Source organism: Dasypus novemcinctus, chromosome 6 (assembly GCF_030445035.2).
Source record: "Dasypus novemcinctus isolate mDasNov1 chromosome 6, mDasNov1.1.hap2, whole genome shotgun sequence".
NCBI lineage: Eukaryota > Metazoa > Chordata > Mammalia > Cingulata > Dasypodidae > Dasypus > Dasypus novemcinctus.
The window spans coordinates 100,811,306-100,838,255 of record NC_080678.1 but is presented as its reverse complement, the minus strand read 5'-3'; the positions used below and the strand labels follow the sequence as shown (position 1 = coordinate 100,838,255).

At 35.8% G+C, this 26,950-nt stretch overlaps 1 protein-coding gene across 3 annotated transcripts in view; it reads left to right on the top strand.

Annotated features, from left to right (window-relative positions):
• LOC131278769 (zinc finger protein 37A-like) overlaps window positions 1-26,950 on the top strand; it is a 45,238-nt gene that overhangs the window by 876 nt on the left and 17,412 nt on the right. Inside the window, exons 3-5 of one of the 3 annotated variants that reach the window (XR_011649080.1) lie at window positions 1,657-1,774; window positions 2,966-3,050; window positions 24,846-24,940. Coding sequence is in view for 1 of the 3 variants with exons in the window: in XM_058299230.2 (XP_058155213.1) it covers window positions 1,657-1,774; window positions 24,846-24,861 (134 nt within the window). In the remaining 2 variants the exon portion in view is untranslated. Of the gene's footprint in view, window positions 1-1,656; window positions 1,775-2,965; window positions 3,051-24,845; window positions 25,126-26,950 lie in introns of those variants that run through there. The other 2 variants (XR_009186210.2, XM_058299230.2) reach the window with 2 other exon arrangements.

Here is a 26,950-nt window from a genome sequence, read left to right as displayed (position 1 = left end):
AGTTATATCTATGAGCTGAGGATAGTAGCCCTGTTAGCAATATAATGATCCTGCTGGTACGGAATCTATATTCTTGTGTTGGAGGAAAATGACATGTGGCGTGCCATTTTAGCAGGTGTTTTCAGAAGGCCCTTTTGTGGTCAATATCAGAACAAAAGTTTTAACGACGTGAGGGAGAATGTGAGCCATGTGGTTTCTGAATATTCTAGGCATTGGAGGGTTTTGAGCAAAGAAGTGACATGGTCTGATTTATGTACCTTTCGGGCTGCTGTTCTGAGAAAATGCCAGCGGAGGGGATGGAGTGGGATTGGGAGAAGACAGCAATAAAATACGCAGTGGTTACTGTGTGGGATGATGGTGACCTGCACTACCTTCAAACTTATAGAGGTCATGTGAAATGCTGGGTTCTGGATATATTTTGAAGGTGTACCCCAAATGGGATTTGTAAGTTGTTTTTGGAGAATAAGTAAAGAGATACCATTTATTGAGTTGGGAAACAATGTGGAGAAACAGTATTGGGAGGAAATTGGTAAGGATGTAGCTAAATCTAAACAAACATTATGTAGAATAATACCTGCTGGGTTTGAAAGGGATAAAAATAAAATACCAGAAAACAGCATGTAAGTCAATGAACTTTAATGGTCAGTTAGAATTCAGTTCTAAAATCCTTTTATTTTGCTGGAGACTTTTGTTAACTTACATATACATAGTAAAATTTAATGGATAAATGCAAAAATTAGCAAATAATACCCATAACTTCCAAACTTGTAAAAGGAAGAAAATGGAAAAGTAAAACCAAGTATTATAAAATAAATTAAACCAAATAGGAAAGAAGTATTAAAGGAGTAGGGAGTAAAGGATGATAAATATAGAACAAATAGAAGCTATATGAAAAATATAGGTAACAACTCCAGATATTTTAGTAATTGCAGTAAATACAAATGGGCCAAATTAGCCCCATAAAAAATACAAATTATCCAGATGGGTTTAGAAAAATTACTATTGGTTTTTTGTGCGTTACACCTAAAGCATTTAAACACAAAACATTGGAATACAAAAGGAGTAAACATTCAGAGTCCAATACTAAGGAAAACAATCGAGATATCTATATGAATGTCAGATAAAATTGGTTTAAGAATCCCTATTGGGTGTTGGAAACTAAGGCACAGTGGCCTCTCAAGGAGAGACGTGCTGTCTCCATGACTACCCTTGCAACCTAAGGAATGCAGTGATTTGGGAGTTCCCAGCAAATGGGCTGAAGCTGTTACAGGCTGAAGGAAAAGATGAGCTCATACCTTTTGTAATGTATAGAACACTTAGACTTTGCACCTTGAGATAAGATTTTTTTAAAAAGAAAATTCTTTAGACTATAGGTAATGTTGATGGTTAATACATGTTGCTCCTTGATGTCACCTGGACACTATGTTAATGCTAATGTTTATGCTTAATGGCACTTAGGCTGCTGTGGGCCTGCTTGTAGACACATACACTGTGGTATATAAGAGCCCCTTGTAATCAATAAAGTTGTCTGATGAGTCTCTACTCACAGATCCTCTGATCCCAGCTCTCTCGTTCTTTTTCTCTCTCCCTTTCTCCTTGTTTCCTTCCCCCTTTTCTCTTTCTTTCATTCCCGATACCCTCGGGTCACTGGTTAAGACTCCGACAGATGGCGCCCAGACGTGGGGCCCGAGACAGAGGATTCATCAAGACATGGCAGTGTAGGATCTTCCACCTCTGGATCAGGAATGAGGAAAGCTGAAAAGCCTTTTTTAAGGTAAGGAGTGTCAAAATTAATTAACCTGGGTAAATTGCTGCTTCATATGATTAAGTTCTGCTTTCCGCTAGCATCAGGGTATGGGTAATCAAGGATGCTTTGAAGAATATTCACAGGTACTGAAGTCTTTTTTTTTTTTAAACTGTCAGAGTCGCAGTGAAAACTGTAGATTTAAAGAATCTTTAAACAGTGGAAATAGGTAATGAGGGCACTACATAGAGCATATCAAAAAGGGAGAAACTATACTATTATCTGTGTGGGCTTTGTGCCAGTGAATTGCTGCTGCCTTAGATCCTTTACAGTCTGAAGGAGAGAAAGATGAAATTACTGTATTTTCTAAACCCATAAGTAAATTTGAAATAAAAGAAAGTAAATTGGAACACAAACAGGAGCTTGAGGCGAATGGGAAACTGTCAGGTTTTTCCCCTCATCCTGATATTAACCCTTTCATCAACAAAAGCTCAGTGAAGTCTTAATGAAATAACTTCTGTTTACCCAGTACAACCCTCTGTACCTCCTGAATTACCTTCTGTTACTAAGCCTAAGTTAAAAATGTTTTCAGATGTTTTTGATGCTTTGCCTTATGTTAAACAATTATTATATGCTTTCCCTGTAACATTACATGCCATACCACCAGATACAAAGAATCTACAAGGGGTGTTGAGTTCATCCTGAACCAAAACTTTTTAAACTATTGAAAGATTTAAAACAGGTAAAAATAATAAATAAAGTCCTTGATAGTGAAATCAGGCTTGCAAGAGAACTGTTAAAATGTTAACTAAGATAAGGAAACTATTCTTGCAGCAACTCTGCAAATCCTCTGTCTACATGACAATGTAGCTGTGGGCTAGTGAGGGTTAATATAGTTAAGCCACTGGAAAAAGAGAAAAATGTGTCAACATTTGTGTTTTGTTTCCACGCTAATTCTGATGATAATTCTTATTTAACCAAGATAATAAAATTAGTACTAAATTTTTATCAAGGTCTAAAATGAATTTTCAGTTTTAAATCAATAGTTTTCTCCGGAACTTCAAGTCTTAGTATAGTCTTACAGAGTAATAAGCCAAAGTGTTAAACTGTCTGTCTAAACTGCAAAATAAGAACTTAACTACATTTATGCTGCTCAAGTTATCTTAACTGATTGCTGATAACTAATAAAAATGTTTCCAAGCACAAGCTTGCATGTTACAGGCAACATGGATTCCAGAAGAAATCTTAAAAAGTACAATCTAAGATGTGATATAACAGAAGACTTAAAAGCAGCTATACCAAGAAAGTAAGAATTATGAGTCAATTGTAAACTGTATGTTTCTGTTAATGTGTTGTAATTGTTTTGTGTTTGTTCATTCAATGTCGGTGTATATTGTGATACCTCCGGAAGGTAAATATTAAATTAGTAAAAAAAAAAATTTTTAGAGCTCTATTCAAATGGCCAAAAATTAAATAAGCACTTGCATTAATAAGTTTATTATATTAATACATAAGTTTAAATGTTAATAAGATATCTACAATGATAAAAATTGTAAGTCTTGATTAACAAAATTAACTATAAGTCTTCATAAAAGTTATCCTTGCTTAGATTGAAACGAATAGTTTATTTTTCTTCACAGGATAAAATGAAGGATGTAAAACTTAAATGAATATTAAAGAAAGTTAAAAGTTTGTGGGAATGCTGACTGAAATTTAATAAGTTTTTTCTAAAAGATGTGTTTTGTCCTAAAATAGGATGGCTAATTTTTCATTAACTCTTGGAACTTAATTTGCATGTGGCAAGTTGTAGAAGGTATTGTGGTAACTTTAAAAGTAAGGGAATGTGTTCCGTGAAGGTAAAAGTTGTCTTAAAATAATATAGTCTATATGGTTATAAATAATTATAAGAAATTTAATGAAGCATTGTTTAAATTAAGATATTTAAATGGCTAATTCCAAAAAGTCATTATTAAATATATATAAAACTGAATTGATACGATAATAAAAGGTAATTTTACAACAGGAAAACTTGTTGGTGGCTAGTCTTCCCTGCAAACTGGCTTCTTAGGGGACTGTTTCTGGTATTACATGCTACTAAGTATTTAAAGTGAAGAAAAGTTCATTATTTTAACAAGCTTATTTAGTGTTGATGGCAGGCAGTGATATGTTGTAAGAAGTTTGCCTGGTTAACAGTATGTGGGATATATGGAATGTGTTTTTATTGTTAAGGAAACAGGAGATGATTTCATCCTAAAATAAAATGATTGATTATTGAGTAAGAGTAAAATGTAGGACAAAACCTGACTGAATACTGAAAGTGTAGAAGGTTTCTGGAAAGAAATTTTTATGGTTAAAGCTAAGTAAGATTTGATGGGTCTGTCTTTAAAGTTTGAAAAACCTTTAGTATCAAGTAGTATGTATCAAAGTTAAAAATATTGTTCTTTTTCAAAGTCTCTGTAATCATTAGTCTGTTCTGTTGAAAGTTTATAGAAAGTTTATATCCTGAATAATCAGTATACAAAGAGTCTGTTTTATCAAAACAGCTTCTTATGCTTTAACCTCATTTCCTCAGTGTTCAAGGAAGAAAGGGTCTTAACTCTCTTAAAGGAAAATAATGTTTAAACCTGCTTTCTTTTTATTTCAAACTAATTACAAGAGATTTATTCATTTACCTTGAAAGAAAAATTAAAGTAACAGTTAAGTTCATTTAATGTTATAAGTTTAGTGTTTATATAAAAGTTAGAAAATTGACAGGATTTTTTAACCCTCTGTTAAAGTTGTATGAGTAAAAGGTTCCTATGAATGCTTAAGAGTGTATAAATTTACCAATATTTTAGCATAATATTAGAGAATTACAATGTGGTTAATTATGGTTTTAATTAAGAGTATGTGTCACAAAAACAACCTCTTATAATAAATTAAAACAACATTGTAGTATGCAGCAATCACAAATATTGCTAGTTTGTTGCAAAAAATTAACATCCAACTATGTCACTATCACTTTGTTTTAAAATGTGCTGAAAATTTCCTTAGGCAAGTCAAGCCAGCCTGCATTCTCCTACCTATGGAAAACCCAACAATGGACTTTTGCAGTGCTTCTTCAAGGCTGTGTGCATAGCCCAACCATCTGTCCTGGCAGTGGTGATAATCTACCTGCATAAAAATGGTGGTTGAAACTCTACTGATGACATTGTTAGCCAGTAATCCTTTTTTCAGAATGAAAATAAACATCAGAGATAATAGTATATTCTCTTAAAAGCCTGAACTAAGCAAACAATTGGGACAGGTTGCAAAGTCCCTGCTGCTCTATCAAATTCCTAAATGTGGTTTGGTTGGATGGGATAAAACTATGCCCTCTTGTTATAAATGATGGAATGCAATGTTTTCTCATGTTAACAGAGTTTGTAATAATGTTGAAGTGCTAAAAATCTTTGATCTCTCACTTAGTCTCAAATATTAAAACCATTGTATGTATTAATTGGGAAAGGTCCTTCATGGAAGTAGGGAAACCTCCAGCAAGCTGCTTTAAATAATAAAAAGAAGGTAAATTTTGGACATTAACTCAGTCTATGAATTGGATGCAGCAAGCACCCATATTGGCTTTGGGTGGAGTTTGTGAAAAAGCAAAATTCTAAAAGTAACCCTTGGGTTTTAATCACAATTCTGGAAGGAGGTCAAAAGTGCAATATAAAAGGCAATTGTGTGCAGCATGGGAGACCCTGCTAAAAGTGAAAGACTTAACCCAATAATGTCTGGTCACTCTAAAGATGGCCATCCCTATCCAGGGATAGATTGCAAATACTGAAAACAAGACAGAAATGATGGACTGTTATAAATCACCCTCAGATTATGAAAAAAAATCCAGGATACCTGCTGGTAGTAGCAGGTGACTGTCATGTCCCTGCCACTCCTCTAACATCCCTTTTAAGACTGTTGATGCAGATGCCTTTGTGAAGATCCTGGGCCTACAACTGAAACCTGAGAAAAGGCAGAGTGGCTCTACCAGAAAGGCAAACATCATTGAGTACCAAACCTTGTGGTGCCTAGCCCAGCAATTCTGGTTACTCACCAACAGCTAATAAACATCCCCCATAAGTTCCTTCCTGCTTACTCCAATGACTGTGATCAGAGCCCTCCTACTCTTGAGAGGAATGAGCCCTCAGATGCACTATTCAAACCCACTGAAGCTGTATTCATTACTAAAACAAAAAGGGGGAATTGTGGAAATATGGCCGGAGATTAAAATACTTTACTGAGACCTGTGGCAATTTTAACTTTAATCATAAAAATTTTTCAATTGCTGCCATACATCACATTAACTTCACAAATTCTGCCTATGGACTTTGGGCCTGTGTGCTCTTATGCTATTGTGGCAGGAACTGTTACCATCACAAAGGAAAATGGATACTGGCCCCTTGGACCAATGGCACTCAGTCATAACCTGCAAAAGAATTTGTGGAAAATAATTTTTGGAATTGCTCCTCCGTATGAATGGCTGGGAAATACATTTGATCCTTAAACATACCATTTTAAAGCCTGTGTTGAAGATCCATTTGTTTTCATAACTGGTAAGATAACTATTAAGAATGATCCACTGTTTTATGAAAATGGTACCTTGTATATATATCAGGAAGTGTGTTGCAGGATGGAAAAACAACAGCCATGACCAGAAGAAGAAAATGCATCTGGTTACTGGTGAGAATGATGTTCATTTGGCAGTCATCTTCTGAAAGTCAATTATTGCTGCATAAAAATTCTTGAAATGGACTAAATGCTTTATTGGACTGCTTATTATAAGCATTTTGGGACTGATTGGAATCATTACAGCTTCTGCTACTGCTATGATAGCTTTGCGTGAAAGTACAGACTCAACAATAGATGCATGATTGGCACAAAAATGCTAGTGATTTGTGGCATAGCCAAGAGCACAATTGATGAACAGTTAAATAATTGGGTTAATAATTTAGGATCTGCTGTTTTGCATATTAGAGATCAATTGTATAATTTAAACTTGTTAAGGGGATTGAGGTGTGGTTGGAATGAAAGTAATTTCTTTGACTCTGCATATAATAAATCAGATATAGTAGAATCATTTGATAGGTCATAAAGGTAATATGTCAATAGAAATAGAAGAATTACAGAAAAAGATAATTAGAAATCCCTTAATCAGATTAATGTAGCTGATGATAAGGATATGTCTTTAATGATTTGATTTCTCATTTCAATAAGTTTAATCCAGTAAATTGGTGGAAATCATTTTCTGTCAGCTTTAGGAATAGGGCTAATCATATTTGTTCTGTTGCTCATTATTCTCACCCGTGCCGGACAGTGCTTTCAAAGAAAATTGCAAAGCGTAACAGCCATGGGACATGTGAATAATCTGGTGCTAGCAAAAGCACCTCAATAATTTCCCCAAGTCGAAGAGCTTGGACGGTAGTCAATGATGGGTAAGACCCTCAGAGGAGGGCAACCTAAGACAGGCACGGTCACCTTGACTAAAAAAGGGGGAAATGTTGGAAACTGAGGCACAGTGGCCTCTCAAGGAGAGACGTGCTGTCTCCATGACTACACTTGCAACCTAAGGAATGCAGTGATTTGGGAGTTCCCAGCAAATGGGCTGAAGCAGTTAAAGGCTGAAGGAAAAGATGAGCTCATACTTTTTGTAATGTATAGAACACTTAGACTTTGCACCTTGAGATAAGATTTTTTAAAAAAGAAAATTCTTTAGACTATAGGTAATGTTGATGGTTAATACATGTTGCTCCTTGATGTCACCTGGACACTATGTTAATGCTAATGTTTATGCTTAATGGCACTTAGGCTGCTGTGGGCCTGCTTGTAGACACATACACTGGTATATAAGAGCCCCTTGTAATAAAGTTGTTTGAGTCTCTACTCGCAGATCCTCTGATCCCAGCTCTCTCGTTCTTTCTCTCTCTGCTCTTTCTCCTTGTTTCCTTCCCCCTTTTCTCTTTCTTTCATTCCTGACACCCTCGGGTCACTGATTAAGACTCTGACAATTGGGATAGATAATTAGACCCAAAATGATAGGTGCAAATAAAACTTGATAGAATTACATAATGAATTCTATTGCAGTACATCCCCCTCTCAATTATTGATAAATCAAAAATAAAATTCTTTAATAAAAATCTAGGAAATTTCAAGTACAAATTGCTAATCTTAAAACAATGAGTGTATACAGAACTCTGAGTCAATAATATTTAAAAGAATTACAAAATGTATAATCGATCATGTTTGTTTTCTAGCCCATAAGAATAATTTTAATAAATATTGGTGAATTTATTCTATTCAACTCACATTCTCTCATGTATGCTGTGGTATTTGGGATGAATTGGATAAGATTTGCTTTAATATGTTCCCAGGAACAAATGCGCATTTGTGTGTTGGGGGATTGATAGATGAAGCACAGATAACAAAATATAGATAATGGTTGAGAGTAGGTGAGGGGTTCATGGGCATTCTTTATACTATTTACTGTGCTTTTGTTTTTATTTAAAAATGTGTCATAACAGAATTTTTTTTTCCCAGGAGGTCCTTGGTATTGAACCTGGGACCTTGGATATGGGAAGCTACATGTGTTTTCCTAATAATTTCTTTCTTTTTTTTTTAGGAGGGACTGGGGTTTGAATCCAGGACCTCATACATGTAAAGCAGGTGCTCAGCCGCTGTTCTGAACACCATCATGTTACTAAATTTGAAAACTTAGAGTGGAAAAACTTCTAGGAAAAAAACAATACAAAGCTAAAATATTTTAGGAATTGAATCAGTTGTTCAGAAATCTTTCCAGAAAGAAAACAATATTATAAGATTGTTTCCTGGGAAGGTCTACCATATTTTCAAGAATTAGATAATTTTAATATCATGTGAATTCTTCAAGTGATTAGAATAAGAGAATAAACACTATCCAGAAATTACTTTGAAATAAGTATAATCTTATAAAAAAATCTTACAAGGTAAGAGCAAGAATGGAAGACAGGATCCCAAATCAAACAGAAAAATCTGATCTCCACTCTCACTACTTGTATTTAATAGTTTTTCGGGGGATCCTACCCAGAGTAATAAGCCAAAAATGAAATTAATAAAAAGTGTTTTGCAGCAATGGAAAATCAATCTCATATACAGATACTATGGTTATTATGAAAAAATGAATCTGTAGACAAATGATTAAAAATAGTATGAACATATAGCAAGTTGGCTTAATAAAGATCAATTGATATGATCTATTACATTTTTAAGCACCAATATTCTTTAGAAAACACAGTTCAGCAAAATTTAAACTATTTACAATAGCAAGACCTTTAATGGAGAAAATAGGAAAAACTTAAAGTAAATGTAAATGTGGAGATAAAGCACATGTTGTAATGACAAGTCCACTCTGAAATTTACCTGTAGATTCAGTAATTCAAACCACCATGTTTTGTTTTGTTTAGGATTTAATTTGTTGTTACCATGTAATGTGAGAGTTCTAAAATTTGTATGAAATAAAAATAAGAAACAAGAAATATGTCAAGATTTATTTTAATGTTTCAGCAGTTAAGAATTTGAATTTCTTGAAGTAAAATTCACTAGCATAAAATTTAACATTTTAGCCATTTTGAAGTATGTAACTCAGTGATTTATAGTACGTTCACAGTGTTGTGCAACCATCAACGCTATCTAATTCCAGAATATGTTGAACTCGCCCCCCCAAAATACCATACCCGTCAAGCAGTCATTCTCCAGCGCCCTCTTCCCCCAGTTCCTGGCAGCCACTAATCTGGTCTCTCTGTATGGATTTGCTCTTCTGGAGATTTCATATAAATGGTATCATACAATATCTGGCCTTTTGTGACCAAGTTCTTTCATCTAGATAATGTTTTTAAAGTTTATCCATGTTTTGGCATATACCAGTACTTTATCCTTTTTTATGGCTGGAAAGTACTTCATTGTATGGATGTACCACATTGTGTTTATCCATTCATCCATTGGGCATTTGTATTGTTTCCACGTGTTGCTGTGAACATTCATGTACAAACTATTGGTTGAACACCAGTTTTCACTTTATACCTAGGAGTGGAATTGCTGGACCATTGGTATTCTGTGTTTAACTGAGAAACTGCCAAATTGTTTCCCACAGTGTTAGCACCATTTCATCTGCCTACCAGCAATGTACAAATGACGGTTCCAATTTCTCCCATCCTCACCCAACACTTATTTCTTTCCATTTTAAAAAATTATTTTATTATAGCCATTTGTCCTGTTGGGTGTGCAGTGATATCTCAATGTGGTTATTTGCTTTTCCCTAATGAAAAATGGTGTTTAGAATCTTTTCATGTATTTATTGGAAAATTAGTATATCTTCTTCAGAGAAATATGTATTCATGTTTTTGCTCATTTTTAAGTTGGATTATTTGTCTTTTTGTTTTTAAGTTTTAGTTGGTTTTGTATATATTCTGGATACTAGCCTCTTATTAGAAATATGATTTGCAGGTATTTTCTCCCATTCTCGAGGTTGTCGTTTCACTTTCTTGATAGTGTGCTTTCCATGAAGAAAAGTATAATTTCGATAAAGTCAAATTTATCTATTGTTTCTTTTGTTGCTTAAGTTTTTGGTGTCGTATATAAGAAGCCATTGCTGAACTGAGGTCATGAAGATTTACCCATGTGTTTTCTTCTGAGAGTTTTATATTCTTAGCTTTTATATTACATTATATTTATATTATAATAGTTAGGTCTTTGATCCACTTTGAGTTAGTTTTTGTATATGGTATGAGGTAGTGGTTCAATTTCATTCTTTTACAAGTGGATATCCAAATACCTCAACCCATTTGTTCTAAGAATAATTCTTTACCTGTGGGTTTATTTCTGGATTCGCAGTTCTGTTTCATTGATATGTTTATGTTTATGCCATTACCGCTTTTTTTTCTTTTTTGAGATTGTTTTGGCTATTCAGGGTTCCTTGCAATTTTGTATTAATTTTAGGCTTAGTGATTCCATGTCTAAAAAACAGGCATTTGGGATTTTGATAGGGATTTCATTGAATCTGAGGTCAATTTTGGGAATATTGCCATTTTATACGTTGTGGTTTTCTATGTGTAAGTCTTCATACCTCACTAGTTGGATTTATATTCCTAATATTCTTAATTTTTGGATGCTGTTATAAATGGAATTGTTCTCTTAATTTCATTTTGGATTTTCCATTGCTGGTGTGTAGGAATACAACTGATTTTTAAATGTTGTTCTTGTATCTTGCACCTATGCTGAATTTGTTTACTAGCTCTAATAGAATTTTTGTGGATTTTTTTTAGGATTTTCTAAATATGTAATCATGTCATCTGTGAATAGAGATAGATTAGTTTCTTCCTTTCCAGTTTTAGATGCCTTTTGTTTGTTTGTCTTGCCTAATGTCCCTGGCTATAACTTCGGGTACAGTGTTGAATAGAAATGGTGAAAGCATCCTTGCTTATCCCTGATCTTTGTGGAAAAGCTTTTAGTCTTTTACCATAATTATGTTGTTGGCTGTGGGTTTTTCATAGAAGCCCTTTATCATGTTAAGTAAGTTTCCTTCTTTTCCAAATTTGTGGAGTGATTTTATCATAAAAGGTTATTGGATTTTGTTAAATGCTTTTTATATTACTATTGACATGGTCATGTGTTTTTTTCCCCCTTAATTCTATTAACATGGTCTATTACATTGATAGACTTGCATAGGTTGGACCACCTTTGTATTTCTGATCATGATATATAGTAGTAGTTTTTAAATAAAATTCTATTGAAGTAGATCATTCATGCATGAGCATACATAAACAATGAGCATATATAGTATAATAAAAGTTGTGAACTTACAAAACAAACATGCATGGCACCATACAGTGCTCCCAAATATCACCCACCACCAAAATTTTGCATTGTTGTGAAATATTTTTTACAAACTGTGAAAGAATATTACCAGAATATTACTACTAACTATAGCCCATATCTTAAATTTGTTGTATTCTCCCCCAACCCACCTGATTATTATTATTTAAGTAAATTTTATTTTATTTTATTCCCTCCCCTCCCCCCTACACCAAGATGGCTCCCTGGTCTTTTTGCTCGTTGTTTTTCTTTATTGTCAGCTTCTTGTTGTTGTTGTTTTTGCTCATTGTCTACTCATTGTTTTTTTTTTTCTTTAGGAGGCACTGGGAACTGAACCTTGGACCTCCCATGTGGGAGGCGGGTGCCAATCGCTTGAGCCACATCCAATCCCCCCACCTGATTATTAACACCCTGTACTAGTGTTATAAGTTTGTTATAGTTCATGAGAGAATGTTCTCATATTTGTTTTGTTAACCACAATCCATTTTCTACCACAGAATTCCTTGTGTTATACAGTCTCATGCTTTGTACAGTCCATTCAGATTGTACACTCAGTGGCTCTCATTTTCATCAGAGTTGTGCTGTGATCACCTCAGTTAATTTTAGAATGTTTTCATTACTCCAGAAGGAAAAATTGCCTATCCTCTATTGTCCCTTAGTATTGAAGTATCTTCTTTGCCATTGCTGCAAAAATAATACAATAGTACTGTTAACTATTGTCCAGAAGTTATATTTGTTGTAATTTTCCTGTGTATCACCCTATTCTTAACTTTGTAAATGAAGAACATTTGTTACATTTAATACTATTAACTTCAGTCTTCACCTACCACTGAAATCACTGTTACTCATTCCCTAGATTATTTCTACCTTCCTTTCAATTGACATTTATGTCCACAGACTACTCTTTCAGCCACAATCACATTTATAAAAGCATCAGTGTTTGTTATGCCCACTGTAATATGTTACCATCAATTCTATTCATTTCTACACTTTTACAAGAAACCTTACTAAAAAGTCTGCATATATTAAGCATCAGCTCCCATTCTCAACTCACATTCTCCTCGTACCCTAACCTATGTTCTAGAGTTTACCACTGTGAGTTTACTCATTATTTAGTTCACATTAGTGAGACCATACAATATTTGTCCTTTTGTGTCTGGCTTATTTCACTCAACATAATGTCTTCAAGATTCATCTATGTTCTCATAAGCATCCCAATTTCATTTCTCCTTACAGTTGAATAATATTCCGTTGTATGCATATACCACATTTTGTTTAGCTAATAAATATAGTTGTTCATATGCATAGAATATTGCTATGAACATCAGTGTGCAAATATCAGTTCACATACTTGCTTTCAGTTTTTCTGAATATATTCCTAGTAATGAGATTTATGGATCATATGGCAGTTCTATATCCAGCTTCTTGAGGCACTGCCAAACTAACTTCCACAGAAGCTGCAACATTCTGTATTCCAGTGAAGGAGTGTTCCTGTTTCTCCACATCCTGTTTAGCACTTGCTTTCCATTTTTTTAAATTAATGGCCATATATGAGTTGTGAGATGACATCTCACTGTGGTTTTGATTTGCATTACCCTAATATCTAGTGGTATTGAACATTTTTTTCATGTGCTTTTTTGTGATGTATATTTCCTCTTTGGAAAAATGCCTATTTAAGTCTTTTGCCCATTTTATAACTGGATTGCTTGCCCTTTTATTGTTGAGTTGTATGATCTCTTTATAAGACATGAAAATCAAACCCTTATCAGATATGTGGTTTCCAGATACTTTATCCCATTAAGTGGACTGCCTTTTTACCTTCTTGTCAGTCTTTTGAAGCATAAATGTTTAATTTTGATGAGGTCCAATTTACTTTTTCTTTCATTGCTTGTGTTTTGGGTTTAAGGTTTAAGAAACTACTGCCTACCACAAGATCCTGAAGATGTTTATCTACATTTTATTCTAGGAGTTTTATGCTGTAGCTTTTTAGTTCCTTGATCCATTTTGAGTTAATTTTTGTATAAGGTGTGAGATAGAAGTTCTCTTTCTTTCTTTTGGATATGACTCTCCAGTTCTCCCAGCACCATTAATTGAATAAACTGATCTGGCCCAGCTGGATGTGCTTAAAACAGCCTTTCAAAATATCACTTGACTATAATGTGAGGTCTATTTCTGAGTTCTCAGTTCGGTTGCATTGGTCAATCTATCTGTCTTTATGCCAGTACCATGCTGGGTTTTTTGTTTTTTGTTTTTTTTTTTAACCACTGTAGTTGAGTAATGTGATTTAAAGTCAGGAAGTGAGAGTCCTCCAACTTCATTCTTCTTTTTAAAGATGTTTTTATTTTTATTTTTTTAATAAATTGCTTTTTTTTTTTTTTTAAGATTTATTTCTTTCTCTTCCCTTCCCCCCACCCCCCGCCCCGGTTGTCTGTTCTGTGTCTGTTTGCTGTGTCTTCTTTGTCTGTTTCTGTTGTCAGCGGCACAGAAATCTGTGTTTCTTTTTGCTGTGTCATCTTGCTGCGTCAGCTCTCCATGTGGACGGCACCATTCCTGGGCAGGCTGCACTTTCTTTCATGCTGGGTGGCTCTCCTTACAGGGTGCAATCCTTGTGCATGGAGCTCTCCTATGCGGGGGAAACCCCTGTGTGGCTCGGCACTCCTTGTGCTCATCAGCACTGCACGTGGGCCAGCTCCACGCAGGTCAAGGAGACTGGGGTTTGAACCACAGACCTCCCATGTGGTAGGTGGACACCCTAACCACTGGGTCAAGTCCGCTTCCCAAGATGTTTTTAACTATTTGGAGCCTCTTACCCTTCCAAATAAAGTTGATAATTGGCTTTTCCATTTCTGCAATAAAAGCCATTGGGAATTTTATTGGGACTGTGTTGAATCTGGAAATCAGTTTGGGCAGATTACAGCTTGATGATATTTGGTCTTCCAGTCCATGAACATGGAATGTCCTTCCATTTATTTAGTTCTCTTTTGGTTTCTTTTAGCAATATTTTGTATTTTCTGAATACAGGCCTTTTATGTCCTCAGATAAGTTTAATTTTAATATTTGATTCTTCGAGTTGCTATTATAAATGGATATTTTTTACTGACTTTTACTGATTGCTCATCATAGTGTTTAGAAATGCTATATATTTTTGCATGTTAATCTCATATGCTGCTACTTTGTTGAACTTGATACTTAACTTCTAGTTGCTTTGTTGTGGATTTTTCAGAATTTTTTAGATATAGGATCATATCATTAGTAAATAATGGAAGTTTTACTTCCTCCTTTCCCATTTGGGTGCCTTTTATCTCTTTCTGGCTTAATTGCTCTAGCTATAACCTCTAACACAATATTGAATATCAGTGGTGACAGGGGACATCCTTGTTTTGTTCCCAATCTATACAGGGAAGCTTTTAGTCATTCACCATTGAGTACAGTGCTAGTTGTGGGTTTTTCTTTTATGCACTTGACAATATTGAGAAAGCTTCCTTCTATTCCTATATTTTGGAGTGTTTTTGTAAAAAATGATGCTGTATAAATAAGTAAATAAGTGCTGTATTTTGTTAAATGACTTTTCTGTGTCAATTGAGAGGATCATGTGATTTTTCTTCTTTATTAATGTTGAAATAAAACTAATTGATTTTCTTCTGTTAAGCAACCCTTTTATATCTGGGATAAAACCCACTTATGATATACAATTCTTTAAATGTGCTTTTGGACTTGGTGTGCAAGTATATTTTGAAGATTTTTGCTTTATATTCATTAGAGAAACTGGCCTGTAATGTTCTTGTTTTTGTAGTATCTTTATCTGATTTTGGTATTAGGGTGATGTTGGCTTCAAAGAATGAGTTTGGTAGCATGCCTTCCTGTTCAATTTTTTGTAAGAGCTTAAGTAAAATGGTAGTAGTTTACCTTGAATGCCTGGTAGAATTCACCTGTGAAGTCTTCTGGTCCTGGGCTTTTCAATTTTGGGAGATGTTTTTCTTGTGATTGATTCGTTGAGGTCTTATATTTCTTTTAGGGTCATTGTAGGTTGTTGGTGTGTTTCTGGGAGCTTGTCCATTTTGTCTTTGTTAGCTAGTTTGTTGGCATAGAGTTGTTAGTAGTGTATCCTCTTATGATCTCTCTTATTTCTGTGGGATCAGTGGTAATGTTCCCCATCTCATTTCTAACTTTATTTGGATGTTATCTCTTTTTTTTTTGTCAGTCTAGCTAAGGGTTTGTTGATTTTGTTGATCTCAAACCAACTTTTGGTTTGTTGATTCTTTTTTTTTTTAATTGTTGTTATCGTTCTCAATATCATTTATTTTTGTACTGCTCATTACTTTTCCTGCTTTGTCTTGGTTTGGGATTAATCTTCTGTTCATTTCCCAGTTCCTTTAGGTGTGCAGTTAGGTCTTCATTTTTAGCTCTTTGGTTTTTTTTCTTTAATGTAAACATCGAGGGCTGTCAGTTTCCTTCTCAGCACTGCCTTTGTTGTATACCAGAAGTTTGACATTGTGTTATCATATTCATGTCTCAAGACATTTACTGATTTCTCTTGCAATTTCTTCTTTGACCCACTGATTATTTAAGAGTGTGCTGCTTAATCTCCATATATATGTGAATTTTCCCTTTTTCTGCCAACTTTTGATTTCCAGCTTCATTCCATTATGATCAGAAAAAGTGTATCATTCCAATCTTTTAAAACTTTATTGAGAAAAATGTTATACTGCTGTTTGGGGTGTAATACTCTATAAATGTCTGTTAAATCTAGTTCATTTATCATATTTTTCAAACTCTCTGTTTCCTTATTTATCCTCATTTTTCTATACTGCTGGATTTGTTTTGCTAATATTTTGTTGAAAATTTTTGCATATAACTTTATAAGGGATATTGGTCTGTGGATTTCTTGTGATGTTTTTGTCTCCCTTTAGTATTAGGATAATGCTAACCTCAGTGAGTGGGAAGTGTTTGTGCCTCTATTTTTGGGAAAAAGAAGAGAGGACTGATATTAATTACATGTTCCTAGAATTCACCAGTAAAGCTATTTGTTCCTGGGCTTTTTTTGTTGAATATTTTTGATTACCAGTCAATCTCTTTACTTAGTAAAGATCTATTTGTATTTTTTATTTTCTTGAGTCCATTTTGTTAATTTGTATCTTTCTACGAATTTGTTGATTTCATCTAGGTTGTCTACTTTGTTGGCCTAAAATTGTTCATAGTATTTTCATATTATTCTTTTTATTTCTGGAAAGTCAGTAGTAATGTCCCACTTTCATTCCTGATTTTAGAGATTTGAGTCTTCTCTTTTTTCTTAGTCATTTTAGCCAAATGTTCATATATTTTATTATTTTTTAAAACATCCCTGCTTTTCTTTTTTTTCCAAGATTTATTTTCTATTTATTTCTCTACCCCCCTCCCCCAGTTGTCTGCTCTCTGTGTCCATTCGCTGTGTGTTCTTCTGTGACCACTTCTATCCTTAGCAGCAGCACCGGGAATCTGTTTCTTTTTTTAAAAATTTCTCTCCCCCTGCCCCCCAGTTGTCTGTTCTCTGTGTCTATTTGTTGCATGTTCTTCTTTGTCTGCTTCTGTTGTTGTCAGTGGCATGGGAATCTGTCTCTTTTTGTTGTGTCATCTTGTGACAGCTCTCCGTGTGTGTGGTGCCATTCCTGGGTAGGCTGCACTTTCTTTCACGCAGGTGGCTCTCCTTACGGGGCGCACTCCTGGCGCGTGGGGCTCCCCTACAGGGGGGACACCCCTGTGTGGCATGGCACTCCTTGTGCACATCAGCACTGTGCATGGACCAGCTCCACACGGGTCAAGGAGGCCCAGGGTTTGAACCGCAGACCTCCCATGTGGTAGACGGATGCCCTAATCACTGGGCCAAGTCTACTTGCCTCATATATTTTATTAATGTTTTCAAAGAACCAACTATTTTTCTGTTCTCTGTTTCATTTAACTCTGATTTAATCTTTCTGCCACAAAGCTTTCCTATCAAGATTCTTTTTTTTAAAGACTCCCCCCTACCATTTTTTTTAAAAAGAAGCTTTAGATTACATAAATGTTACATCAAAAGTATAGGGGATTCCCACATACACCACCACCCCCCACTTTCCCCCATTAACAACATCTTTCATAACTATGGTAGATTTGTTATAGTTGCCTATCAAGATTCTTAATTAACCTTTGCCTAGTTGCTGTAGACCTTTGACTAGTTCTAGAGCTCTGATGAAGTTGATTCTCATAGTGTTTACCTATTTATTCACTGTTTTTGTGGAGGGATGGACCCTTGGCCTTTTCTACTCTGACATTTTTGTGGATATCATTCTAAGACAATGACTTGTCTGCACTGATGTGTGGGGCAGAATCACAAGCCAGAGGGACCTGCACATCGGAAACTTGGTATAGTCAGTTTTGCTATAACATGTCATATGCATTCTTAAAATTTGCTGTGCTTTTCAAAATTGTACAGTAAAAACCAGATAGTTATATTGGAGAAATGAGGTGAGAGAGACAAGAGTCAAAAATTTCAGTGACACATTAAAAAAAAGACTGGAAACTTAATAAAAGTGGCAGCAGAGTTTTACACTTGTTAAATGTTTAAGGTATACATAATAGCATAAAAAATATTTACCGTTAAAGAGATCTTCCCATTGCTGGTGGTAGTATGTATTGAAAGGATTGCAAATTTTTTTGAACTGGTAGAGGATTATCTGAAATCAAAGTTTTAATACCATACATGGATGCATGTAGTTCATAATTCACAGTTAACTGAGATGTTTGACATGTGTGCATGTGTACATTTTATGTATTCCTTTGGGGTGCTGTTCAGCTTGGTGCAGTTTTCTGTGTTCACCTAGTGTTTTCTAAAGATGAAATCCTGCATAAGCAAATGCAGAATTTGAGTTATGCGCAAGTTGTTCCCTAATATATCAGTTGTTTTAGAACAAATTAAGTACTTTCAAAACTAGTGTTATAGCTGAACTGATTGTGACAGAAACAGGAATGTCAGCATTGCTCAGTAAATACTGTTAGGGAAAGTGGAATTAAAAATGTCATCAGATTCCAACTCATCCATAAACAAACAGTAATACCAGCTGTATTAGCAGGTAAATATGAAAGCTTTAAAATGTGAAATACAAAAAAAGTTGTACTTCCTTAACAATCCCATTTAAAATTGCAATCTTATGCTCAGTCAATCCATGTTTCCTTTTGACTGCTTTGTTTTTCTCTTTAGCGAGCAAAACAGTCTCATACTATATTATTTTCTTGTCTGAAAATTGTCTGAGTTACTTCATTGATATATATGCAGTACCAAGAACAATGCTTGAAATGAACTAGCCACTTAATATAAATATTTATTGAATGAGCATTTAATAAGAAGTCAAGCAATCCATTGAAAAACAGTAGGCATTTCTGTCTGAAAGAAACATGAATGCTAATAATGACTGTATAAGAAAAAGCCCAACTTTACTATGATCAAGGCAACACAAACTGAGACTGCAGTGAGACAGTCTCAAAAGGACAAACATTAAGAAGTCTTAGAATACCAAATGCACCAGAAACTCTTGCATAAGCTTGACACACAACCACTTTGAAAACAGTCCTACTTCCCATATGATGCTGGGCCTGCCCATTCCCTCTGACTCAACAATTATGCTTCTAGGTGTATATGCTGGAGATACCAGGAAATATGTAAAAACAGATCTGAGGCGTCATTGTAATGACAAATAACAGGTTCCCTGGTGAATGGCTACTTGCAGAATGGTTGATGACTATGTTGTAATATATCCATGCTGTGTGCTGCAACAGTGTGAATGGATCTGAAATAAAATATTGCATTAAAAAGCAATTCTGGGGGGATGGGGGATATATGGTAACCTCTTATATTTTTTATAATGTATCCTTTTTTGTGATGTATGTATCTTCAAAAAATACAATTTACAAAAATGATGGGGTTGGGGGAGTGGGGTGTAGGTTATATGGGAACCTCAAGTGTTTTTTTTTTTAATGTAATGTTCTATGTGATCTATTAACTTTGAAACAATCTATTAAAAAAATAGTTGGTTGAAAGCAAACCAGACATAATAACTGATCAGTAAATGTTTAAACAATGAATAAACCCTCTAAGAATGAGCGCTATCCTTAAAGGGAAAAAACACCAAATATAATTGTGACTGAAAAGGTGATTTTCCATTCTCACCATTGCTGTTAAAATATGTACTAACCATTAAAGTAAAAGTTGCTACTTAAAAAAAAATAAAAAGCAATTCTAGGTAAGTCCTATGGACTGTAGAGTAGGTGTTGCAGCTCTGCAGAGGCTCAGAGCCCAGCTGGCACATGGACAGTACAGAGATTCAAGTCTCCTGGGTATACACCAACCCCAGCGCCAACCACAGGTTCAGTAAAAGTGACAGAAGAGATGTGTGTAGAGGTCACTTCTGAGTCCCAACTCCATCACACTCAGGAGCACAAATTCCAAAGTAGGGCCCATTGAAAAGACACTGAACTCCAGAGCCATCTGCCATGACCATAGGACCTGTGTGTCTCCATAGCCCTCAGGAGCACAACTACCTGGGGTTGTTTCTACTTTGGCTGTCTGGGAAGAAGAGGTAAAATATGGGGGCAATTTTGGGACTTGGAGTTGTCCTGAGTGATATTTCAGGGACAGATGCAGGACATTATATATCCTGCCATAACCTACTGAATGGACTGGTGGGGGGGAGTGTAAATTACAATATAAACTATAATTCATGCTGTGTGGCAGTGCTCCAAAATGTATTCATCAAATGCAATGAAAGTGCCAAACTGATGAAAGAGGTTGTTAATGTGGAAGGAGTGTGGAAGGGTGGGGTGTGGGGTATATGAGAACCTCATATTTTTTAATGTAACATTTTGTGCGATCTATGTATCTTTTAAAAAAAAAGACAAAATATTTTTTAAAAAAGCAATTTTAGGGAAGTAGCTGTGGATCAAGAAATTGAACACCCTTTTACCATATGGTGGTCCCAGGTTCGATCCCTGGGACTTCCTGGTTAAAAAAAAAAAAAAAAGCAATTCTAGAAATATACATATGGTATGATTCCATATTAATGAAGTTCAAAAATACATATAGGAAAACAATATGTGTATTAAAACAAAAAGCAATAGAATGCTAAATCACTGATTTTAATAGGGTTTCTTCTGGATTGGGGGATAGGATAGGTGTTTGCATGTAGATTGGAGGATATTGGTAACATTATTAAGTGACTTGTGGGTTCATTGTTATTTGATTTTCTTTTTTCATTTTTTTCTTTGGTTTTCTTTTTGTGTTTTATTCCTCTTTTTAACAATTTTTAAATTTTGCATCATTTTTTATTTGATTTTTATACTTCATAATATACACATGTGTGGCATGCATGATTTTTTGGGTATCAAATGTTAAAATATGGGTAGAGAGAGTGGAGGTGGTGGTGATTATATTCTGTTATTCCAAGATCTGACTTCCAGTAGATCTCTTCTCCTGTGTTTCCTTCTGCTCTGTCATGCTTTTTCTCTGTGAAATAGTTTGTTTTCTGAACCATAGGGACTTTTCCTAACCTTTCCTTAATCCCTGCAGTCATACTGAGTGCCAGAATTTCCTTTAAGCTTTTCTGTCTCCTTCATCTCTCCTCCCTTGGATTGGAGGATTAACCATTAGCTTCTTTGACCCTTCTTCCCTAAGTGCTTGTTCACATCTTGACTGCCATGCTTAGAACTCTCTGCTCTGTGCCTGGAACAAAGCTTGGCCCATCTAGTGGATGGAAGGAATCATCTCATCTACCTTCTGTTTGTCTCTCTTTATAGTACCTCTTCAGTGATTCATAAATTTACAAGACTTGAAGCCTGTTACTCCCAAATTATGTCACAATCTTATTTGGTCCCTTTGCTCTGGAGCCCCTTACTATTCCTTCCTACAGTAAATTCCTCCTGGGCTCTGATTCCTACATTTTCAACAAAGCAAAAGCTAAAAAGTAAAATTATATCTCACAAATTGAAAATTCTTCTCACATCCTATTTACTTATTAGGTTTTTATTCATTAGAAGTACTTCAACTGACAAAAATGAAATTCCTTTAAATCTCCATCTCTGCCATTCTCTTGCAGTTCTTGTTTCACCTTTGTAAACTGACTTCAAAATCCTTCAGAATCTCACTTTCACCTGACATCACTCTCAAGCAGATCCATACACTTAGGTTTATGTTTTGATTCCTCTAATGTATAATATGAATTAGACTTTAAAGCTTCTGTGTGACTAGCCTGACAGGGTAAGTCTATGACTGCCCCTAATACCTAACACGTCAAATTTAAATTCCTCTTAGATGAGTATCAAATATGGCCCCATTTTGCCTACCTAAATTAATTTTTCTCTGGTGTCTGAAATTTCAGCTCAGTTCTGTTCAGTAAAGTCTTCTTGATGTCTCTCAAACAAACTGTTCCTCCCCTTATTTACACTTCTTATTCTAGTGTGTCTTGCCTGTCCATAGTTAAATGAACCAATGCATGAAATGTGCTTAAAACAGTACCTGGCATATAGTAGTCCTATTGCTAAGTTCTTGTTTTTGTTGGTTTATACACTTTTTAGGTTTGAGCTCACGTTTTCTATTCATGAAATATTTTTTGACTATATTAATCGTATACACTTAATGGCTGGCATTTTAAGAAATTAAAATTTGGTCATAAATTTTGATACTTGACAAGATGTGTTTCTTGCCTAAGGCTTTTTTCCCCCATAGATTTTGATATCCCCAAAAGAAGTACATCTCTTTTACTCTTCCTTCCTCTGCTAGGTAACATATAATAGATATTTGATGATTACTTTGTTTATTGTGTAGCCTGGGAGGAGAGAGTTCTTTCATATTTATTCATTCAGAAACCTAGGAACTCTATAAATTGGCATGCTCAGGTCAAAATCTTCAGCTTATGAATCATTAGATATAAGGTGGCAGTGAGTCTGAGAGATGTGTTTTGAGGCAGTTTTCCCAGTAACTTTGGTGCACCCACTTACTTGTATATGCCAAGTGATTTATTATCCATTCAGAGGAGCTCAAAGGAAATTGGAAATATGGTAATACCTGCCAGAACATTAGGTTGTATTTGTGATAAAATAACAAAAGCAGCATCAAATATTTCAGAATTCTATGTTTAGAAAGGAATGCTTTTATAGAGTCATGGTATACAATGTGATATAGTTAGTATTGATAACTTCTGTGAGAAGGCTTGTTTTGGATAATATAGAACAGTAGTCATTTCTTGAAGGGTTTGTAGCTTATGAGTCAAGCTGACCGAAAGACTTACTAACCCAGTGGATGGATATAAGGGCAGGCCTGTGGTTAGGCATGAGAGAATTTTGGAGGAAGTCTGCTTTGTGGAGAGTAAAGGGTAGTCATTGCAGCCATGAGGAATGATAGTTATCACCACAAATAGGATTCAATTGTAAGGTTTTATCTGTCAGAAGGCAGATTTGTGTCTGTCTTATTTCTTGGTCCCTTCAATGTTGTAGGTCTTGAACATAGAACTGATAATGTTGTTTTCAATGTAGATAGCTGTCATGTTCAGAGAAAAGCTTTTCATAATAAATAGAAAAAAGATAAAGAGAGCTTTCAACCAGATTCACACAGGAAATGAAACCAGAAATGCTGAAATACGTTTCTGGAAACCAGAAATGGTGAAGTACGTGTGTGTGTGTGTGTGTGTATATCTCCCTGCAAAGTAAAGAATTATTATTATGTGAGGTATAAGTTTATTTATGACAGAAGGAAATCAACAGGTAGAAATAGGGAAACTTTGATTTGATGGCCTTGATAGGTTAGTAGTGAACAACTCTGGTAGAGGTGAAGGTATAATAGCCAAATAAAACTTTGCATCTGATCTTGTTTCAAGAATAACCTAAATCTGTGCTCTTTGGACATTGGATTTCCATGTGAATCAGACCTGGACTGAAAATTACACTCCAGGCAACAGGGTTGTTCTATTGAACATGAGGAAATTTTTGCTTTCTGAAATTTTATTTGGCATTGGTAAGTAGAATAGAAAAGAGTGGGGAAATGGACTTTGCCCAGTGGTTAGGGCATCCATCTACCACATGGGAGGTCCGTGGTTCAAACTCTGGGCCTCCTTGACCCATGTGGAGCTGGCCCATGTGCAGTGCTGATGCGCGCAAGGAGTGCCACACCACGCAGGGGTGTCCCCCGCATAGGGGAGCCCCACATGTGGGGAGTGTGCCCCTAAGGAGAGCCACCCAGTGTGAAAGAAAGTGCAGCCTGCCCAGGAATGGTGCCGCCCACACTTCCCGTGCCGCTGACAACAGAAGCGGACAAAGAAACAAGACGCAGCAAATAGACACAGAGAACGGACAACCAGGAGAGGGGGGGCATTAAATAAATAAATCTTAAAAAAAAAAAAAGAGTGGGGTGAGATTGAAAGCATATATATTAGTGAGGATCCTGAAGTAAAAGAGAAGCACCCATATTTTGATGAGCCTCCTCTAAATATAATTTTTATTGTGATATCTCCCCTCAATACCATTGCCTACTAATTTTTCTTGTGGGTCTACATATTATTCATTTAGGTCTCAAGCATTCATCTAAGCAGTGTCTTGTTTGAAATATTTTCTGTTTATTTAACTTTATTTTTTTAAAAGATTTATTTCTAACCTCCCTCCCCCCCGTTGTTTGTGCTCGCTTGTCTGCTCTTTGTGTCTGTTTGTTGTGTGCTCTCTGTGTCTCCATGTTATTAGGAGGCACTGGGAACTGAACCGGGGACCTCCCCTGTGGGAGGAGGGTGCCCAACTGCTTGAGCCACATCTGCTTCCTGCTGTTATGTCTCTTGTGTCTCCTTCTTGCTTCATCTCGTTATGTCGTCTTGTTGCATCAGGTCATTGCGTTAGCTTGTTGCGTCAGCTCACTGTCTTGCTCATCTTCTTTAGGAGGCACTGGGAACTGAATCTGGGACCTCCCATGTGGGAAAAGGGTACCCAACTACTTGAGCCACATGTGCTCCCCCTGTTTATTCAATTTTGAAGATCATATTTCTAAAGTGTCAAATTCCTGTTTTTTTTTCCTGGACTCCTCTCCCATTTTCCACTACTGCAGACTGTTTTGTCTAAATCTAGGGGAGCAAGAAGTATGCCCTTGGGCTTACTTTCAGGCCAAAAGACCAAGCTATACTAGGCATTTGTAGATTAAGTCCCCTTTTCACATTAAATGTGTTAACATTTATAAGGTATGGTAAATTATTTTCATTTCTAGAATTCTGGAAAGTTGATGACCTGATGGAGAAGATCCAGGAAAACCAAGACCAGCCTTTATGGAAAGTTGATTTCATCAACAAAACACTGTCTAAGGTGAGAAATAGAACATTAGGAAAAATATTTAATGTGAACCCAAACCCAGTGTGAATGGAAAATACCTGATAAATCTGACTTAGGTGGAATGAGCTTGCACTATATTTCAGAATTAATTATTAGTAATAGAAACCCCATTGTAAGGAAGTTTGATCAGTTAAATACACATGGGGAATTACTCCTCTGTATAAGGCATAGGAATCCTCATTCCAGAGAGGAACATTTTGTGTATGATAGAATTGGGAAGGCCATTAGTCAAAGTGAGGTCCTATTTCAGCATCAGAATATTCAAACTCTGAAGCAGCTTTTTGAATGTAACAAATGTGGGAAAGCCTTTCATGAGGAGACATCATTACCCATAAGAGAGAATACTCATGGGAGAAGTACAGTGAAATGTGAAAACCTTTTCTAATAATTCAGCCCTTCTTTCCCATCATAGAAATCACATAAGGGAGAATGGCTATGAATTTAATGACTGTGAGAGGAGGTCTGTTGGGGAAAAGTCAACTCTGAATAAACTCTATAGAGTTCCCTTGGGAGAGAAACATGATTGTAATGTGAGTGAGAATAGTTTTAGCAAGAAGTCCCTTCCCATTCATACTGAGAGAACTCAACAAGGAGAAACCACCTTTGAATGTGATGAGGGTGGGGAAGTCTTCAAGAAACCAAATCTCTCTCATTATCAGCAAACATATGCAGGAAAGAAACCCTATGAAAATAATCAGTATGGGAGATCCTTTTGGCAGACACTAGTTCTTCCTAAACATCAGCAAACACACATAGGAGAAAAACTCTATGAATGTAGTGATTGCGGGAAAACCCTCAGCCACAAATCATCTCTCATAGTTCATAAGAGGATACACAAAGGGGAGAAACCTTGAGGGGAGAAACCTTACGAATGTAGTGAATGTGGGAAAACATTTACAAATAGATCAGGCCTCACAGTTGATTAGAGGATACACACAGGGTAGAAACCACATGAATGCATTGAATGTAGGGAAACATTCAGATATAGGTCAGGCCTCATAATGCATCAGAGAACACACACAAGGGGAAACCCTGTGAATGTAATGAATGTGGAAAAAAAATCTGTGACAAGTCAGATATCTGTGTGCACCAGAGAACTCACAAAGGGGAGAAGCCCTATGAATGTAATGAATGTGGAAAAACCTTCCTCTACAATTCATTCCTCATGGTACCTCACAGGATACACACAGGAGTGAAACTCTATGAATGTAATGAATGTGGGAAAACATTTTCCCAAAAGCCAAACTTCATTAACCATCAGAGAACTCACACTGGAGAGAAACCCTATGCATGTAATGAATGTGGAAAATGGTTCTCTGTGAAGTCAAAACTTAGCATGCATCACAAAACTCACACAGGGGAAAAACTCAATGTGATTGTGGGAAACCTTTTTCCAGAAGTCATCTCTTACAGTACATCAGAGAATACATACAGGGGAGAAACCATGTGAATGCCATGAATGTGGGAAAACTTCCCAGAAGTCATCCCTTAGAGTACACCAGAAAACACACAAAGGGGAGAAGCCTTATGAATGTATTCAATGCAGGAAAACATTTTACCAGAAGTCAGGTCTCACTAAACATCAGAGAACTCACATGGGAGAGAAACTTCATAAATGTAATGAATGTGGCAAAACCGTAATTCATCCCTTAGAGTACATCAGAGAACACACACAGGGCAGAAACCCTTCTGCCAAAAGTCATCCCTCTCAGCTCATCAGAGAACACACACAAGGGAGAGAGAAAGCCTGTGAATCTACAAATGTGGGAAAGCCTTTTACAAAAATTCAAAATTGATTAATTCAAGAACCTACACAGAGAAGAAACCCCTGTCTACATCCTGAAAGTACAGAAACCTTTTCTTATTTGACTTACTCAGTTTGCATAAGAAATAGCACAGGGGAGAAACTTAATATAAACATGAGAAATATTTTACCCAGCAGTAAAGTCACATCCCATTGAACAGCAGATATTTGGAGCACCT